The 19,943-nt window shown below is 35.4% G+C and overlaps 1 protein-coding gene across 3 annotated transcripts in view; it reads left to right on the forward strand.

Moving 5' to 3' along the window:
* Golph3l (golgi phosphoprotein 3 like) overlaps window positions 1-19,943 on the forward strand; it is a 37,308-nt gene that overhangs the window by 3,531 nt on the left and 13,834 nt on the right. For all 3 annotated transcript variants that reach the window (XM_047528561.1, XM_047528569.1, XM_047528556.1), the window contains 2 exons: window positions 14,574-14,705; window positions 17,210-17,324. In XM_047528561.1, the coding sequence (XP_047384517.1) occupies window positions 14,574-14,705; window positions 17,210-17,324 (247 nt within the window). The remainder of the gene's footprint in view (window positions 1-14,573; window positions 14,706-17,209; window positions 17,325-19,943) is intronic.

Here is a 19,943-nt window from a genome sequence, read left to right on the forward strand (position 1 = left end):
TACTATGTTTTCCCATCACTCTTCCCTCATGAAGCATTTGGTGTAATATTTTAAACATTTTTTCCTTTCCAAGAAAATTTTGAGTAAATACCGTAAATATGGGTGTATTTATTATTGACCTCACTTTTGAAAATTTATAAAAAATTAAAATGTTACTTTACATAGAAAAATACTAAATTTGGCTTCAATAATTGTTCTTAACTAGAAAATGCTACATACGTCTAGTAACAGCTCTTTTTTACATTTCTTTCTGTTTTTTAATTTTTTTTTTAGTTGTCAATGAACCTTTATTTTATTTATTTATATGTGGTGCTGAGAATCAAACCAGTGCCCCACACATGCTAGGCAAGTGCCTTACCACTGAGCCACAACCCCAGTCCTTACATTTATTTCTTTTTTAAAAAAACTGTACTTGTTCTTTTTGTATATACCTGACAGTAGAATATATTTTGACATGTTTACGTTTATCTCTTGACTTGGGAATACCCTTGTTTCTTAGACTTTATACTTATTATTGACCATAGCGATTATTTAATATATTGGTGATTTATTAAACAAAATGGGCAGATAATAATTAACCACTATTTAAATGGCTCTAATTTTATTTATTTTTATTTATTTATTTTATTATTTTATTTTTTTTTGCGGTACTGGGGATCGAACTCAGGGCCTTGTGCTTGCGAGGCAAGCACTCTACCAGCTGAGCTATCTTTGTAGACAGTTGAAAAAATTTTAGCTTGCATTTGGCTTAGCAAGACTAAGAGATGATTTTTTTTTTTTTTTTTTGGCACTGAGGAGTGAACCTAGGGTTGCTTTACCACTGAGCCACATCCCCAACCCTTTTTATGTTTATTTCAAGACAGGATCTCGCTAAGCTGTTTAGGACCTCATTAATTTCCTGAGACTGGTCTCGAACTTGTGATCATCCTTTCTCAGTCCTTTGAGTTACTGGGTTTAGAGGTGTGCACCACCACATCCAACAGAGGTGATAAACACTTAAGTATAAATGAATAAGAGGGGTCAAACCTTCTGATTTGTTTAAGTAGTACTAGTTACAATGCCGGTTGTGTAACTATATCTTTAGATATATTAAATTGATTTCCAATTTAGTTACTTTATACTCATCTCGCTTAATTAATATTTAATGTAATTGAAGATACCCATTATGTGCTTATCATTATTCAAAATACTAAAGTAAAGCTGGGGGTGGTAACTGGGGGTATGAATAAAATAAAGATCTATCAACACCTACAAAAATATTTAAAATATATATATATAATATAATATAAAGTCCTTGACCACAAGAAATTTGCTTCTAGCTAGGAAAACAAAAGGTACATATTTTTTAAAATAGGTAACTTAAAAATCCATCAACAGTAGAATGGATAGAAATAAACAATACTGGGACTTGAACCCAGGACCTCACACATGCTGGATAGTTACTTTACCACTGAGCTACATCCTCAGCCCTTTTTTTTTTTTTTTTTTTTTTACGAATTTAACCTTTATTTTATTTATTTTTATGTGGCGCTAAGGATTGAACCCAGTGCCTCACCCGTGCTAGTCAAATGCTTTACCACTGAGCTACAACCCCAGCCCTCCTTAGCTATTTTTAATTCTTATTTTGACACACTAGGTTGCTGAGACTGGCCTTGTGACTCTCCTGCCTCAGCCTCCTGAGTAGTTGGAAGTATAGATATATACCACTGCACTGACCTATAAATATGTTTTCCATACAGAATGAAAGTGAACATTTGTTATACAATATCTATGTTTCTCACACAATGTTCAGTAAAGGAAATCAGACATAAAAGAATACTTAGTGAATAATTCCATTTATATGAAATTAAAAAAACTATAATGTTTGGTATTATATGTTTAGGTTGTAAAACTACAAAGAAAAGCAAGGAAAGGATGAATATAGTTGTTAGGATAGTTGTTACTTTTGTGTAGGGAATGGGAGAGGAAAAGGTTGTTAGAGATAGAAAGGAGCATGGGGGGGTGCTTAGGTTGTGGCTCAGTGGTAGGTAGATCACTTGCCTCGCATGTGTGAGGAACTGGGTTTGATTCTCAGCACCCCATATAAAAAAACAACTAAAAAAAAGAAAGGAGCTTGAGAAGAATTTCCTTATACTAATAGTTTTTTGTTTCTGAACCTATAGTTAGTTGCATAGTCCTTCACTTAAAAATACTTTGAAAACTCTAACCTTTCAGGCATATTTAAAATTAGGTATTATCTTGGTTTAATTACCGACCTCAACTGAGAAAATTTAATACCAGCCTGACTGAAATAAAATAGATTTATTTCCTGTTGAAATCAGGAACCTATTTATCATTGTTGCTTTTGGTAAGAGGTATTTTGTTTTTTGGGTATCCCACCCCCCCACACACCCCCGCTTTACCAGTGAGCTGCATCCCCAGCCCTTTATTTTTATTTTTTATTTTGAGACAGGGTCTTGCTAAGTTTTGGTGAGAGTTTTAATACAAATGTTATTGCCTCATGAACAATGAATATTTTAAATATGTAACTCATGTAACTACCAGTAGAACAGTCTCCTCTTGTGCCTTCTTCCTTCCCTAATCACATGTTGCCCACCTCCCTGTAGTTTTAATGTATGTACTTAGTTTTGCCTATTTTTAAACTATATTATTAGGTTAATAATATATATTCTTTCAGTCAGTATGTTTGTGAGACTCACCCATATTGTAGTATACAATTTAATCTGGTTCACTGTGATGCAGTGTTTCATTATATTTATATAATTCTATTCATTTATTCTATGACTTAATGGACACTTAGGAATCCATTATGAACACTACTGTTAATAATATCCTTGGACTTGCCAGTTACATTTTTTCAAACAATGCCACTACTCATATATAGAAAAAAATGATAAATCAGACTGAATAAAACTTTTAATTATAAAGTATGTTAATGCTGTGCTTTTTCAAGCTACTGATGATCCTCTATCAGCTATAAATCATCATCATTTATTAGCAATGGGAGATTAGAAATAAAAGCTTTTTTAAACTGGTAAAAAATTTTCAGTGAAGCAAAAAGTTCTAAAAGTTACAATAAGTCAGTATAGTTTTCACTTATTGCCTATAGATGAAGAAATTGCTCCTCTTAAATTGAGTTAGTCCTAATGCATTTTATTTAAATTAAAGGATTAAAAGTCTAATTTAGGTTGCTATCTGGTTTTACCTTTTTAGTTTCCTGATTTCATGATATGAATAATGAATCTTATAAGTAATTATTGCCATTGTGACTGGGCAAATGTACCAGAAGGACTCGTTTGTCAGGTTTTTTTATTTAACTTTTCAACTGTTGAAAAACAAAAAGAACATTTGTATTGTTTTTTATTTTATCCTGACATATAACTGCAAAGAATGATTTACTATTGTACAAAAGAAAATAAATTGGGAGGCCTAAATCCTATTTTGACAATAGGAAAACATAATTTAAGCTATAGAATTAAGAACCTCTCCCTGTTCTTCCCAATTCCAAGATGTATGATGTTCTAAAATATCTGATACTGATTATCAAGACAAAGTCACCCACTTAAATTTGGGCTTTGACTGTAACTGCTGAGCCTTTAAACTTAACTGAGAGCCTTTTCATCTCTTTTGTCTCCTTATTCATATTTTATATTTGTATAACTTAGAGTTTTTAAAACATTTTGTACCATTTTGTGCTTGATCCTAGAAGGCAAGTATCATTCTCTTTTTATGGGAATCAAAATAATATGATTCTTTGGGCAATAATGTGTAGAATTTACATAAAAACTGACTCTGAGATTAACAAAGGACACGCTTGCAAAAGAGATATTACATATTTTTCTGTATTTCTTGCTGAGATAGAGTTGTTTAGGATTGTTAATTATTTAATATAATCCCAAGAATTTCATCTTTTTGGGTGACTTCATATGGATTTTAATTTATGCCTCCTCTTAACTTAAAAGATTGTGTTCTGTAGTGATATTTATCACAAGTTTTTTTTTTTTTTTAAGTCTCATTCATGTATTTCTTATTCAGATGTTTTAATACCCTATCAAAGCTCACTCTTGGAAAGAGATTTGGGGATTCCATAAGATATTAATTGGCCATCAATAATGTAAGAAAAAGGAAAAGAGTTGAGCATGGGGTGGCACATGCCTGTAATCCCAGCAACTAAGGAAACTGAGGCAGGAGGATTACAAATTCAAGGCCAACCTCAGCAATTTAGCAAGGCTCTCAACAATTTAGTGAGAACTTGTCTCAAAATAAAAAGAGGACTGAGGATATATTTCAGTGGTAGAGTGCTTGCCTAGCATGTACGAGGCTCTGGGCTTGATCACCAGCACCAATAGATAGATAGATAGATAGATAGATAGATAGATAGATAGATAGATAAGAAAGACTGGGAATATATCTCTCTGGTAAGATGCCCCTGCATTCAACCCCCAGTACAGAAGAAAGGGAAAAGAGGGCTAGGGCTGTAGCTCAGTGGTAGAGCGTGGTTGCCTAGCACATGTGAGGCACTGGGTTCAATTCTCGGCACCACATAAAAATAAATAAAAGAAAGGTCCATCAACAACTAAAAAAAATTTTTTTAAAAAGGGAGAAGAAAAGAAAGTAGGTAGAAAGGAAGGGAGGAGTGGGGGAAAGCATCATTGTAACAATTCTGAATGATTTTTTTTTTTTTAGTTTTATTTTTACATCAAATATTCCATACTGTTACTTTGGATATTAAGAAGGAAATATGAAATTTCTATATATTATTTTTCTCCTTTCTTCAGACAAGATATTCTGATCATAAAGGGCAACAGGACAAGTAAGTAAGAAGTTTAACACAATTTGCAAAAGGAAATATGTTTAGAGGCAGTAAACCGTACTTAAATTATAACTATATCTTTAGATGGACTAGTATAGAAATAAGTCTTTTTTTAATAACTTCATTTTATTGATTTATTTTTTATGTGGTGCTGAGGATCAAACCCAGTGCTTCACATGCACTACACAGGCACTTTTACCACTAAGCCACAACCCTAGCCCCAGTCATTCATTTTTATCTTCAGTTCACTTTTAGCCATAAATTAGAGCTCATGACATATATTCTCCTTATGGAATGAGGAGGAAACTAAAAAAAGATAAATATGGATAGATAGGTATCTCTTTCTGTCTCTCTTTTTAAGTGATGCTGAGGATTGAACCCAGGGCCATAGGTCTTATATATACTAGGCAAATGCTGTATCACTGAACTATATCCCCAATCCTTTTTTCCTGCATCTTGAGCTTAAGACCAAATGAATAAACTGTCCTCTTCTAGGTTTTTCTGTGGGAGTATGATTATATTACTTGGTTAGGTCTGAATGCCACAGGTTGGTGGCTTAAACAATAGAAAGTAATTTTCTTACAATTCTGGAGGTTAGAAGTCCGAGATAAGGATGACAGTTTGGTTTCTTCTGAAGCTCCTCTGCTTGCCTTATAGACTTTTAGCCCTGCATGCATGCATCCCTGATCTTTCTGTGTACAAACTTCTGCCCTTGTAAGGACACTAGTCATATTGGATTAGGGTCCATTTTAATAGCTTCATTTTAATTTAAACACTTTTTTTTTCTAAGTACCAGGGATTGAATCCAGGTGCCTTACCACTGAGCCACATCCCCAGCCCTGTTTATATTTTTTATTTTCTAGTTTTCTTATAGACAATGATTAAAAGCATAGGCTTTGGAATCAAACATTTATTTTCAAATCCCATTTACCAGCTATATCTCTTGGTCTCACTTTCCACATTTTAAAAATTTATTTATTTATTTTTTTTAAGTTTTATTGGTCCATCATAATTATACACAACAATGGGATTCATTGTTCCATATTCATACATGCACACAATATAACAGTATAATTATTTTGGTGGTGGATTTGTAAATTAGTACAGTAATCCCACCAACAACGTAATTATACTATTATATTGTGGGCATGTATAATTTGGATAGTTTCATTCCCCAGCACCTCTCCTCTCCTGCTCCCCTCCACTCCACCTGTCTCATTTCTACTTTTATTAGCTCCCCCTCTTTTTTCCTCTCTAGCTTCCACATGTGAGAGAAAACATACAACCCTTGACTTTCATCATGGTGTTCTTCAGTTCTGTCCTTTTACCAGCAATTGGCATAATTTCATCTTTATGCCTAAATAAAACTCTTATTAAGTATAAATACCAAATTTTCTTTATCTATTCATCTGTTGATGGACATCTAGGCTGGTTCCATAATTTTGCTGTAGTGAATGTGCTGCTATAAACATGGTTATACATGTATCACTATATTATGCAGACTAATTCTTTAGGATGAATACTGAAGAGTGTTTTTTAGTTGGGTCATATGGTGGTTTTGTGGAACATCCATACCCATTTTCACTAATTGTACTAATTAGTTGTACTAATTCACAATCCCACTATCAGTGTAAAAAATGTTCCTTTTTCCCTGCATCCTCTACAGCATTTATTATTATTTGTTTTCTTGATGGCTGTCTTTCTAACTGGAGTGAGATGAAATCTCAGTGTAGTTCTGATTTGTATTTCCCTAGTTGCTAAAGACATTGGATTTTTTAAAATATATTTTTCAGCCATTTTCATTTATTCTTTTGAGAAGTGTCTGTTTAGTTCATTTGCTTATTAATTGATTGGGTGACTTGCTTTTTTTGGTGGTAAATTTTTGAGTTCTTTATATATTCTGGATATTAATCCTCTGTCAGAAGAGTAGCTAACAAAGCTTTTCTCCCATTCTATAGGCTCTCTCTTCACATTCTTGTTTCCTTTGCTGTGCAGAAGCTTTTTTAATTTAATGCCATACCTTGTATTAATTCTTGGTATTATTTAAGCTTTAGGAGTTTTATTGAAGTCATTGCCTGCACCTATATGTTGGAGTGTTGGCCCTATATTTTTTTGTAGCAGTGGCAAAGTTACTGGTCTTAATTCCTAAGTCTTTGACCCATTTGAGTTGACGTTTATGAAAGGTAAGAGGTAGAGATCTAGTTTCATTCTTCTATATGTAGATATTCAGTTTTCCCAGCACAATTGATTAAAAGGTCTGTCTTTTCTCCAACATATATTTTTGTGTTTTTTTTTTTTCTTGTACTGGGGATTGAACTCAGGGGCACCTAACCACTGAGCCACAACCCCAGCTCTTTTTTGTATTTTAAGTAGAGACAGGGTCTCACTGAGTTGCTTAGCACCTCACAAAGTTGCAGAGGCTGACTTTGAACTCTAAATCCTCCTGCCTCAGTCTCCCAGGTCACTGGGATTACAGGTGTGTGCTACTGTACCCAGCTCTAGCAAATATTCGTAGTATATCTGTGTGGGTTTGCTCTCTCTGTCTTCTATTACATTGGTTTATGTGTCTGTTTTTATGCCAGTACCATGCAGATTTTTATTGTTGTTTTGTTTTTTGTTTATTTTTTGGTACTAGTATTGAACCCTGGGGCACTTAACCACTTAGTTTCACCTCCTATGCTTTTTTTTTTTTTTCCCCTGATTTCTTTTTCAGCAAATTCATTATTGGTGTATAAGAAAGCTATTTGATTTTTGTATGTCGGTTTATGTCCTGTAAAACTTTATTCCTATTTAATAGAGATAATATTGATTTTATAGTGCTATTATAAGAATTAAATTAACTAATTATATAGAATTTTAAGCTCAGAACCTGTAAATATAAATGGTCAATATATAGTACCTTATTATTATTTCGTTGTCATTGAAACTCAAGCTTAGCTCTCAAATGGTAATTTTCTTATGGTCAAAGAGACCTTAGTTAGGGAGCTATGGTTGTAGCTCAGTGGTAGAGCACTTGCCTAGCATGTGTGAAGTACTGGGTTCAATCTTCAGCACCACATAAAAATAAATAAATAAAATAAAGATATTTAAAAAGAGAGAGAGAAAGCTGGGCACTGTGGTGCAAGCCTGTAATCCCAGTGGCTCAGGAAGCTGAGGCAGGAAGATCATGAGTTTATAGCCAGCCTCAGCAACTTAGCAAGGCATGCTAAGAAACTCAGTTAAGACTGTGTCTGTAAATAAAATACAAAATAGGACTGGGGATGTGGCTTAGTGGTCAAGTGCCCCTGAGTTCAATCCCTGATTTACCCACCCCCACCAGAGAGAGAGAGAGAGAGTCCTTAGTTGGATGCTGAGCATAAATAGCCTCTTAACATTCTTTAAAATAAACATTGTAGGTTAACCTTAAGTCTTTTCTTTTCTTTTTTTTTTTTTTAAGTTGTATATGGACACAATGCCTTTTTTATCTTTATGTGGTGCTAAGGATCGAGGCCAGTGTCTCACACGTACTAGGCAAGCACTCTACCATATAACCCAGCCCAGCCATAAGTCTTTAAAACGGTAGTTTCCAATTTGCTAGACCTAAAAATGGTCACTTGAATCAGCTCTTAAAATTGAGCAACCAGTAGACTGACTAGTATCAGAACACAAGAGCCCTGAAAAATCTATTTTCTGGAAGAGAGCTTTTAATTTACATTCTTAGTATTCTTTGATTTTTATGTTTCAGTTCACATGGAATGAAAAAATATATAAATAAGATGATTCACAATTTTCTTACTTGAATGGTATACTGTACCTCAGAAGAACTAATTTACTTCAGGATATAATATGGGAGATAAAAACCTGATATCTGAATTGTAAGTGTTAGAAAATTCAGATGAATTACTGAGGTATAAAGAAAGGGAACTAGTTCATTTTGCTGCCTTTTTTTTTTTTAATAAGCCTTTTCTTTCGCATGGGAAGAAAAGAAGAAGAAAAAACACACACAAAAATAATTAATTAACTAAAAAAACTTTTCCTCAAGGAAAATGTATTTTGCTTTTATATATAACTCTTCAGATTCTGGTAACAAGTCCAGATTTGGAAATATATGACAGGATTCTTGCACTCTTAGTTTTGCACTCTTTTCCATTTGATTCCTCCTTTCCATTCCTACTTTTGCGTCTTTAATTTAGTTAACTTTAACTTGTTGCTGAAGTATATTATTGAAACTCCCTACTTTCTCCAGATTTTGCTTCCCTTTGTCTCTGCAAAATAAATGATTTTTGTGGAGTCTCTTCGGCTGGGGACTGAATCAAGGGCCTAGGAGGGCATGCTATAAAGGCATTCCGCCACTGAGCTACATCCTCAGCCCATTTTATTTTATTTTGAGACAGGATCTTGCTTGTTTACCCAGACTAGCCTTGAACTGGCAATCCTCCTGCTTCAGTCTCTGAGTATCAGGGATTACATGTGTGCAGCACTACACCAATAAAAAAATCATGTTTTTTAATGTAGTAAACTAATTTTTTTAATGGTACTGGTTATTGAGCCCAGAGACACTTAACCACTGAACCACATCCCCAGCCCTTTTTATTTTTAATTTTGAGACAGGGTCTCACTAAATTGCTTAGAAGCCTCACTAAGTTGCTGAGACTGGCCTGGAACTTGTGATCCTCTTGTCTCAGGCTCCCTCGCCACTGGGATTATAAGTATTTGCCACTGCACCTGGCTTTTTATCCCCTTTTTACCCCAAGCAGCCAACTTTATGATCGTGTGTTCAGTTGTTCTAAGGTGTGTCTTCAAGGAAGTTCGAATAAGGAAGAACACTTTGAATGCTTGACTAAACAGGCATTCAGTATAAAATGTTGACTGACACAATTCATAGAACTTTCATTTCCTGACATTTTACAAGAGGAATATGATATTATTACACATTTAAATATGTATAATCTTTGAACAAAAAAATTTCTCTTAGGAATTTATTCAATCGAAGTACACACAGTATTTTTTATAGAATATTTTATAATAGCAAAGAACTATCAGTAACAAATATACATAAACAGGAGCTTAGATAAATTATAGTGCATCTAAAATATAGTGCATCTGTATTTACTGATGTGAAATATATGTAATATAGTACAACTATAATGCACTAATGAAAAATGTGGGAAAAATATGAAGTAAAAATAAGAGAAAGATATGCAAAATAATAGGTAAGTGAAAAATATTGTCACTCAGTGTAATTGCATATCTCTTTTGGTACTGGCGAATTAATCAAGGGCATTTTACCACTAAGCTACATCCCAGTTTGTTTTTGTTGTTGTTGTTTTATTTTGTTTTGCTTGAGTAACTCATGACTTGCTGAGTCTGACCTTCACTTGTGCTCCTCCTGCCTCAGCCTCCTGAGTTGCTGGGATTACAGCTGTGTGCCACCAAACCCATCATGTGTAATCTCATTTCTAAATATAATCTGAATGAAAAAAATATATAATAGATTATATATATAAAAATCTAGGAAAAATCCCACTAAACTGTTTATAATAGTCATCTGGAGGGCATAAGATTCCAGGAGCTTTCACTTTATAAATTATACATTCTCTAATATGATCTTTTTTTCTGTTTTATATATTCATATTTTTAAAATCAGGACAGAACAAAATCCATTATCCAAAGATATCATTCTATCAATCTTCCAAGATCCTCTATTGCTCATGAGAATATGTGCAATTCTGTTTTCTGTAGGTCCTAAAATATACTTTTTCCTCATGTATATAACTTCTGATAATGAAATTTAGTGACTGAATGGTAAATATTTGTATGTATATGTACTAGGACTTCTTGCTCAGATATACCAAACTATTGGCCCTTTAACAGACTCCTTAATTGCCCTTAATTGATTCTAAATAGATTTTAAATCATTTAAGTAGTTGTAGGGAGATAGCCTTGGACAATGTATAACAATGAAAATTCCTTCTTCTAAGTAACAGATTGTAAGAAAGAAATTGATAAAAACTACTACTGTTTTGGGTACCTGAAAATAGTTTGAGAATTCATAAGCTAGACATATAAATAATAAAAAGGACCCTAGAAAAGTAAATAACTCTTTATCTTCCATTATTTCCAGGCTATTCTATACCTGAATTCATATCATTAATCTGTTCTAAGATGTTACCTTAGATGACAATGTCATAGTCTCTTTTGGTCATCTGTAACCATAGTACATGGGAACATTACTATCATGTATTGTCATCTCTTTCTTTCTTAGTGATTATTTTTTTCTAAATTCTGTCTCTTTCTTAAATTGTACAGTTATTTGTTTTATAATTATTTTTTGAACTCTACATGTGTTGTTATACTTCTTTCTTTTATTGACTATTACTCAACAAAAAGAAGTTTGAAAATTCATTTGAAGAGTTTTACACGTTTTAAGATGCTGTGATGGCAAAGGGGTAATATTCAAAATCATAGTTTCTACATCCTGGTCTTCACTGCTTCTTTATTTACAGTTCTGTTGACAATCTGACATCACTATCAGTGAAACAGAAGTTTTATATGTCAGGAAAAAATGAAAAAACAATTTCCTCCAAATGTTTTAATACTGACTGAAATGTTTGCACACCTGTGGAAATTTATAGTTACCCAGACTATGTATGTTATATGCCTGAATAAATTGTGTGTTGAAGTAAGTTATAGTTTAACCTTAATTGGGCAACTGAATTGTATGAAATCAAATATTAAACTAAAAACAACTAACTCCCCCTGAAAGAGGAGTCACAAATATGACTCTTCAAGCAGCTCCTGAGGCAGGCAGGGGAGGAAACTAATCCCAGTGTTAAGTTCAGGCCCTCAGGAAAATTTGGAGATGCCTTAGGGATGCTTATGACTCAAGCAGAGCTTTTGCCAGTTTAACTTCTTTCTCTTCTTTTTTTTCTTTTGTTGTACCAGGAGTCCTTAACCACTGGAACACATCCATAGCCCTTTTAATTTTTTTTTTTTTTTTTTTTATCTTGAGACAGAATCTCACCAATTAGGGCCTCTCTAAGTTGTGTCGAATTTGAGATCCTCCTTCCTCAGTCTTCTGAGTTGCTGGGATTAGTATGTGTCACCCCACCTGGCACTTACTTTCAGTCATACATTTATATATTCAAGAAATAATTTTATGAACAACAGCATGGTGGTGCATGCCTGTGGCATGTCAGGAGGCTGTGGCAGGAAGATCTCAAGTTCAAGGCCAGCCTTGACAACTTAGTGAGACCCCATCTCAAAAAATAAAGGGGCTAAAGATGTGGTCACTATTAGAGTGCATGCCTAGTATGCATGAGGCCCTGAATTCAATCCCTAGCACCTCAAATAAATAAATAAATAGAACTGGGGATGTAGGTCAGTGGTAAAGTGCTCCTGGTTTTCATTCCTAGTACCAAAAAAAAAAAAAAAAAAAAAGGAGAGAAGATATTTACTGAGCAGATACCATGGGTCTTCATAAAGGATACTCTCTTCTTAAAGGAATTTATAGTCTAGTGAGGACAGTTGATTGCAAGGTGATATAATAGATGGTAAGAGAGAAAAGTATATATAGACACACCTCGAAGGTGGAGCAGAGCTAGAAACAATGGTTACTGTAAGCTAGAGGGTGAGGGCTGGTGTCCAAACAAAAGCAGACAGAAACAGTGGAAGCTCTCGGGTGAAATTTCCAACCCTCCCAGGGTACAGGTCAGGGTGGACAGCCGCAGAAAATCGCATGTGACCCCAGCTGCCCAGGGTCTTTATAGGCTGACATAGGTGCAGGGTCCTGCTGAGTGATAGGTAGATGTAAGGGTCAGTGGGGTTTATCTGTCCGAGTTTGATTGGTCACTCTTTGGTGTGCTGCACACTTCCTTAGTTGTTCTGCTCCCTCACATGCAGTCGCTTAAGTCCCAACCTAACAGTTACACAGAAGATGTAACCTCTGTACTTAATCCTTAAGCACAAGAAGGACTTGGAGAACAAAGAGTATTGATTACCAGTTTTTTTTGTCTAGAAAAGAGAAAGGGTGTGCAAAGGCCTATAGGCAAAATAATGCATTAAAAGCACTTAAAATAGTTCAGGATATCTAAGCATAGTGTCATGGAGGAAAGACAAGAGAGGACACAGCAGGTACTCGGGTGTAATACTAAACTGTGCCACTTGGACTCATCCTGAAGATTGGGAGGAACATTGGAAAGATAATTATGCATGTGGGGAAAGGAATTATGAAAGACCAGACCAGACATTAATTTTTTTTTTTTTTTTTTTTTTTGGTGGTGCTGGGGATTGAACCCAGGGCCTTATGCATGGGAGGCAAGCACTCTACCAAATGAACTATATCCCCAGCCCAGACATTAAATCTTTTTTTTAAACATTTTTAGTTGTCAATGGATCTTTATTTTATCTATTTTTATTTTTATATGGTGCTGAGGATTGAACCCAGTGCCTCACACATGCTAGGCAAGCGCTCTACCACTGAACTACACCCCCAGCCCCCAGACATTAAATCTTGAATAAACTTAATTTATAATATATTATTGAGCCTTACAAAGTAGAAAGTAATCTTCAAGGGCTCCCAAACAAAACACCAAAATTGAAATCCAATAGGTGAGCCAGACACACACCAATAATCCTGGTACCTCTCCCCCCCCTCACCCCCGCCACCCTGAAAAAAAAAAAAAAAAAAAAAAAAAGAATGATAGTGAAATAAAGACATTTCAGATAAAGTAGAATTCATTTCCAGCAGACTTTCACTTAAGGAAATTTTACTTTAGGAAGAAGGAAAGTGGCATGAGAAAGGAGGTCTGAGATGCAAGAAGGAATGGTGAGCAAAGAAAATGGTGATCGTCTGAGTAAATCTAAAGTGCTACCTATATAAAATAATAATGATGATCATTAATATCTAATTTGTGAGGTAAAGAAAGATAAAGTATTAGGCAGTTAGGAGAGTGGTAAAAATATTTAGTTTTTAACATTTAGGTTTTATATTAATTAAATTACATATATATATATTTTTTTTTTTTTCGGTACTGGAGTTTGAACCCAGGGCCCTTAACCACTGAGCCACATTCACACCCCTATTTATTTATTTTTGATTGTGAGACAGTGTGTCAGTAAGTGGCTTAAGGCCTTGCTAAATTGCTGAAACTGGCTTTGAACTTGTGATCTTCCTGCCTTAGTCTTCAAGTCTCTGGGAATCGGATGTGGGCCACCATACCTGGCTAGATTTTATTTTAATTTTAAATTATCATGCATGTTAAAATGTCACCAGGTAACTTCTAAAAGAAACAAATACATGGGTGTGGTGGCACACACATGTAATCCCAGCAATTTGGGAGGCTGAGGCAGGAGGATTGAGTTCAAAGCCAGCCTCAGCAATTTACCAAGACCCTAAGCAACTCAGCAAGACCCTGTCTCTAAGTTAAAATATAAAAAGATCTGGGGATGTGGCTCAGTGATTAAGTGCCCCTGAGTTCAATTCCCAGTATCAAAAGCAAAATACAAAAAAGAAAAAGCCAAAATTCTTTTCAAAAGTTAAAATTTAGCAAGCTAGTCAGTTTGCAGTCACGCCATAAGAATTCACCAAAGAGCTTGAAGTTAGGCAGAAAATAATATTGGGGGAGGTTTAAATTAAGGAGATTAAAGAAACATTCTATTATCTGCTTTGAGTTCAAGTGATATGAAATGATTCACAAAAACCACACCTTATACTTAGGGTGCTGGCTAGAAGTCAGTACCCATTTCATAGCACTGTTTCTGTTCTTTCCCCCTTTCCTAGGGTTATACATCTTTCTGGAATGACTGCATATCATCTGGCCTGCGAGGGGGCATCCTGATAGAGCTAGCCATGCGGGGTCGAATCTCTCTGGAACCCCCCACCATGCGCAAGAAGCGACTACTAGACAGAAAGGTACAGCATCTTCTGTGAACATCTTCTTAATTTATGGAAAGGCAAATACCAACAGTATCTTTTGGAAGAATAAGAAGATTTGAACAATATGACATGATGAATGTCTCTGACTCAGCTATCCCATTTTCCAAACATTTAATTTTCCTGTAGCAGAGGGAGTAACCTAACTATCCTTAGTCTAAAGAGTCATAGCGGGCTGGGTTTGTAGCTCAATGATAGAGTGCTTGTCTAGCACTTGTGAGGCATTGGGTTCGATCCTCAGCACCACATAAAAATAAATAAAGGTATTGTTGCAATCTACAACTAAAAATATTTTTTAAAAAGAATACATTTAAGATGGTATTGATTATTTCTTCATTTCTGTAGCTATAACATTATGAAATATGATTTTATATAGCAGAGGGAATCATCTGAGTTGGTCAGTTTTTCTTTCTTAACCTTGGTTATTTTGTATTTAGTTCTTCTATTTACTACAAGGGTATTCCAACAAATGAACTGTACTACTTTTTTTCTTTCTGAATTATATTTCTGTATTCATTTTCTTAATAATTTTTTCTACTTAGAGCTTCTTTCTCAGTCCTCTTCTGAAACGACATACTTAGGTAACACCAGCTTCTTTTCTTTTTCTCTTTTAAACCATATGTGGCATTTGACATTTTTTAGTCCTGCTGTTTGAAACTTTCACCATTATTGGTCTTTCTTCATATTGTAACTCTTGACTCTCTGGCTATACCCCATTTCCTTTACTTCTCCATTCCTTAACATTAAAGTCTCAGTTTTGAATTATGTGATTTTCTTTCCTTTCGAAAATATCATTTACCTTCACAACTGTATCTATCACCTCTGTGAAATCAACTCCCAAATTTCTAGACATGTCTTATTCATCCTCCAGGAAAATCGTGCTCCTCTCCCTCTTCTTCCTTCTCCTTCACTCCTTTTTTACCTCCTTCTCTTCCTCTTCCTTATCCTCATCTTCTTTCCCCAAAACTGTTTCTTCCTTCCTTCCTCCCTCCCTCCTTTCCTCTCTCCCTCCCTCCTTTCCTCTCTCCCTCCCTCCCTCCCTCCCTCCAGGGGTGCTCTACCACTTCCACTGAACTACATCCTCAACTTTTTATTTTTTTGCAGTTGTGTATGGTCAGCATGACTTCATTTTATTTATTTTTATGCAATGCTAAAGATCAAATCCAGTGCCTCCCACATGCTAGGCAAGCACTCTGCCACTGAGCTACAGTCCCAGGCCCTCAGCCATTTTTTGTTTTGTTTTGTTTGTTTTTTGGGGTACCCAGGATTGAACTCAGGGACACTCGACCACTGAGTCACATCCCCAGCCCTATTTTTGTATTTTATTTAGAGACAAGTTTCACTGAGTTGCTTAGCGCCTTGCTTTTGCTGAGACTGGCTTTGAACTTGCGATCCTCCTGCATCAGCCTCCTGAACCACTAGGGTTACAGGTATGCGCCACCTTGCCTGTCTCCCTCAGCCATTTTTAAAAATTTTATTTTGAGACACCCTTCCTAAGTTGCTGAGGGTGGCCTCAAACTTGCAATCCTCCTGCCTTAGCCTCCCGTGTAGTTTGGATTACAGGTATGTGCTGCCATGCCTGGTTTGTCTGGACAATTCCACTTGACTGTCCAATATCAGTTAAAATCATGCTTATTGAGCCTGGTATGGTGGTGTACCCCTGTAATTCCAGCAATTTTGGAGGCAAAGGCAGGAGGATCGAAAGTTCAAAGTCAGCCTCAATAACTTAGGCCCTAAGTAATTTAGCAAGACTCTGTCTTAAAAAATAAAAAGGGATGGAGATGTAGCTCAGTGGTTAAGGGTCCCTAGGTTCAATCTCTGGTACCAAAAAAATAAGAAAACCAAATTTATTGGGCCAGGGCTGTAGATCAGTGGTAAAGTGCTTGCCTACCATGAGCAAGTCCCTGAGTTCAGTCTCTAGTACTGCAAAAATTAAAAATAAAAATAAAAAGCATATCAACTTTTCCCCAAAACTGACTCCTTTCCTGGCTTTTTCTGATCTTTATTAACAGTTTCACAGGTGGTTATCCAGACTCAAGGAAGTTATTGAATCTTCCCTTCATTATTATTTATATCCCTTTTGTCACTAGGGCCCACTTCAAATATTATTTTTTTCTTCTCACTCTCACTTCATGTTACATTTTAAACTTTTTTCAGGCCAGGCACAGTGGCACAAGCCTATAATCCCAGTGACTCAGGAGGCTGAGATAGGAGAATCACAAATTCAAAGCCAACATCAGCAATTTAACAAGATCCTAAGCAACTTAGCAAGACCCTGTCTCAAAATAAAAAATAAAAAGGGCTAGGGATATAGCTCAATGGTTAAGCACCCCTGGGTTCAATCCCTGGTACCAAAAAAAAAAAAAAACAACTTTTTTCAAGACAAGGAAAGTGTATTATGAAACTCCTAACTACCATATTAAAAGATTTTAATTTAAATGAAGTGAATGTCTCAAGGTTCTTTGTTTCTTCTTTCCTCAAAGGTGCTGCTAAAGTCAGACAGCCCAACAGGTGATGTTTTACTGGATGAAACTCTCAAACACATCAAAGCAACTGAACCCACAGAAACTGTCCAAACATGGATAGAGCTTCTCACTGGTAAAATTACTCAAAATGACTCACAATTCCACACTTGGTTATCTTTGTCCTTCTATTAAGTCTGAGATAAGAAGTACAGAAATTTAACATGCTGGGTGGAGGTTGTGGCTCAGTGGTAGAAGGAGCCACGTGTTTGAGGCACTGGGTTCGATCCTCAACACTACATAAAAATAAAGGTATTGTGTCTATCTACAACTAAAAATGCTGGTAAAATACATACGAAACTTCATCTTATTTTCTGCCACCCTCCTCTGAAAGCTCTTTAACAGTGTTCTTCACAAGAAATTTTTCTAATATTTTTATTGAGATAACCAGAATATTGACATTGATACAGTCCACCAATATTGAATTTTTCCCAGTTTTAACTTGACTCTCTTTATTGCCAAATAGTATTTCGTTGTGTGAATATGCCACATTTGTTTATCAGTTCACCAGTTGATGGATGTTTGAGGTATTTTCACTTTTTAGCTATTGTGAATAATGCTGCTATGAACATACAATACTTGTGATAGATGGATGATTAGGACACTGTGTCCTGTGTGACCCAGCAGTTCTACTGCTAGCTATATATCCAAAAGAACTGGAAGTAGGCACTTGAATAGATCCTTGAATACCAATGTTCATAGTAGCCAAAAGGTAAAAACAACACAAATGTGCATCAACTGATGAGTGAATAAACAAAAATGAATGAATACATACCGGGGGATATTAATCAGCCTTAAAGAGGAATGAAGTTTTGATATATGCTGTAGTATGTTTAACCTTTGGTAAACCACCAAACTGTCCCATTTTAGATTTCCACCAGCAATGTACTAGGGTTCTGATTCCTCCGTATCCTGGTCAGCACTTGTTCTTTTCTGGTTTTTATTTTTTTGGTTCCCCCCGCCCTTTATTATAGCCATTCCACAGGCTTAAAGTGATATCTCACTATAGTTTTGATTTGCATTTGACTAATGACTGGTGATATGGAGCATCTTTCCATGTGCTTATTGGATTTGTCTATCTTCTTTGGGAAAGCATCTATTCAAGCCCTTATTCCAGTTTTTGTTGTTGTTGAGTTTTAGGGGCACTTTACTTTTTTTTTTTTTTTTTTTTTTTTTTTTAAATGTGATCCTGGGTATTGAACCCAGGGGCACTCTACCATTAAGCTATAATCCCCTATTATTATTTTATTTTTATTTTTATTATTATTATTATTATTATTATTATTATTATTATTTCAGAACTGGGGATTGAATCCAAGGGTGCTCTTGACACTGAGCCACATCCCCAGCCCTTTCTAATTGTTTTTTTTTTTTTTTTTAGGCAGGTTTTTTTTTTTTTTAACTTTATTTTATTTAGTTGTATATGGTGCTGAGGATTGAACCTAGTATCTCACATGTGCTAGGCAAGCACTCCACCACTGAACCACAATCTCATCCCACTAATTGTTTATTTTGAGACAGGATCTCACTAAATTGCTTAGGGCCCTGCTAATTTGCTGAGGCAGATTGAATTTGTGATTTTCCTGCCTCAGCCACCCTAGACACTGGGATTACAAGCATATACCACCCACGGCACCCAGCTTTTTTTTTTTTTTGGTACTGGGGGTTGATTCCAGGGACCCTTAATCATTGAGCTACATCCCCAGCCCTTTATTTTTTATTTTATTTTTTTTTTCTAAAAACTAACTGTTGTTATTTTTTCTCTTATTTTTCTATTCTTTATTCTAATTATTTTCTGCAAGTCTTTATTATTTCTGACTTTCTGCTACTGTTAGATTTTTTTATTTTTCTTTTTCCAGTTCTTTTAGTTGTGATGTTGGGCTATATGTTTGAGAACTTTCTTCTCTTTAATATAGTCATTTATCACTATCAACTTCTTTTTATTTTATTTTATTTTTATTTTTTATTTTTTATTTTATTTTATTTTTTTTTATTGTATACAAATGGGATACATGTTGTTTCTCTATTTGTACATGGAGTCAAGGCATACCATTTGTGTAATCATACGTTTACATAGGGCAATGATGTTTATTTTTTTTTCCTTCCCCCCCACCCCTCCCCCCTCTCACCCCTCTTTTCCCTCTATACAGTCCTTCTTTCCTTCATTCTTACCGCTCTCCTTATCCCTAACCCTAAACCTAACCCTAAACCTAATGCTAACACCTCCCACCCCCCATTATATGTCCTCATCCGCTTATCAGCGAGATCATTCGTCCTTTAGTTTTTTGAGATTGGCTTATCTCACTTAGCATGATATTCTCCAATTTCATCCATTTGCCTACAAATGCCATAATTTTATCATTCTTCATTGTGGAGTAATATTCCATTGTATATATATGCCACAGTTTCTTTATCCATTCATCAACTGAAGGACATCTAGGTTGGTTCCACAATCTGGCTATGGTGAATTGAGCAGCAACGAACGTTGATGTGGCTGTATCTCTGTAGTATGCTGATTTTAAGTCCTTTGGGTATAGGCCAAGGAGTGGGCTAGCTGGGTCAAATGGTGGTTCCATTCCAAGCTTTCTGAGGAATCTCCACACTGCTTTCCAGAGTGGCTGCACTAATTTGCAACCCCACCAGCAATGTATGAGTGTTCCTATTTCACCACATCCTCGCCAACACCTATTGTTGC

Source organism: Sciurus carolinensis, chromosome 1, assembly GCF_902686445.1.
Source record: "Sciurus carolinensis chromosome 1, mSciCar1.2, whole genome shotgun sequence".
Taxonomy (NCBI): Eukaryota; Metazoa; Chordata; class Mammalia; order Rodentia; family Sciuridae; genus Sciurus; species Sciurus carolinensis.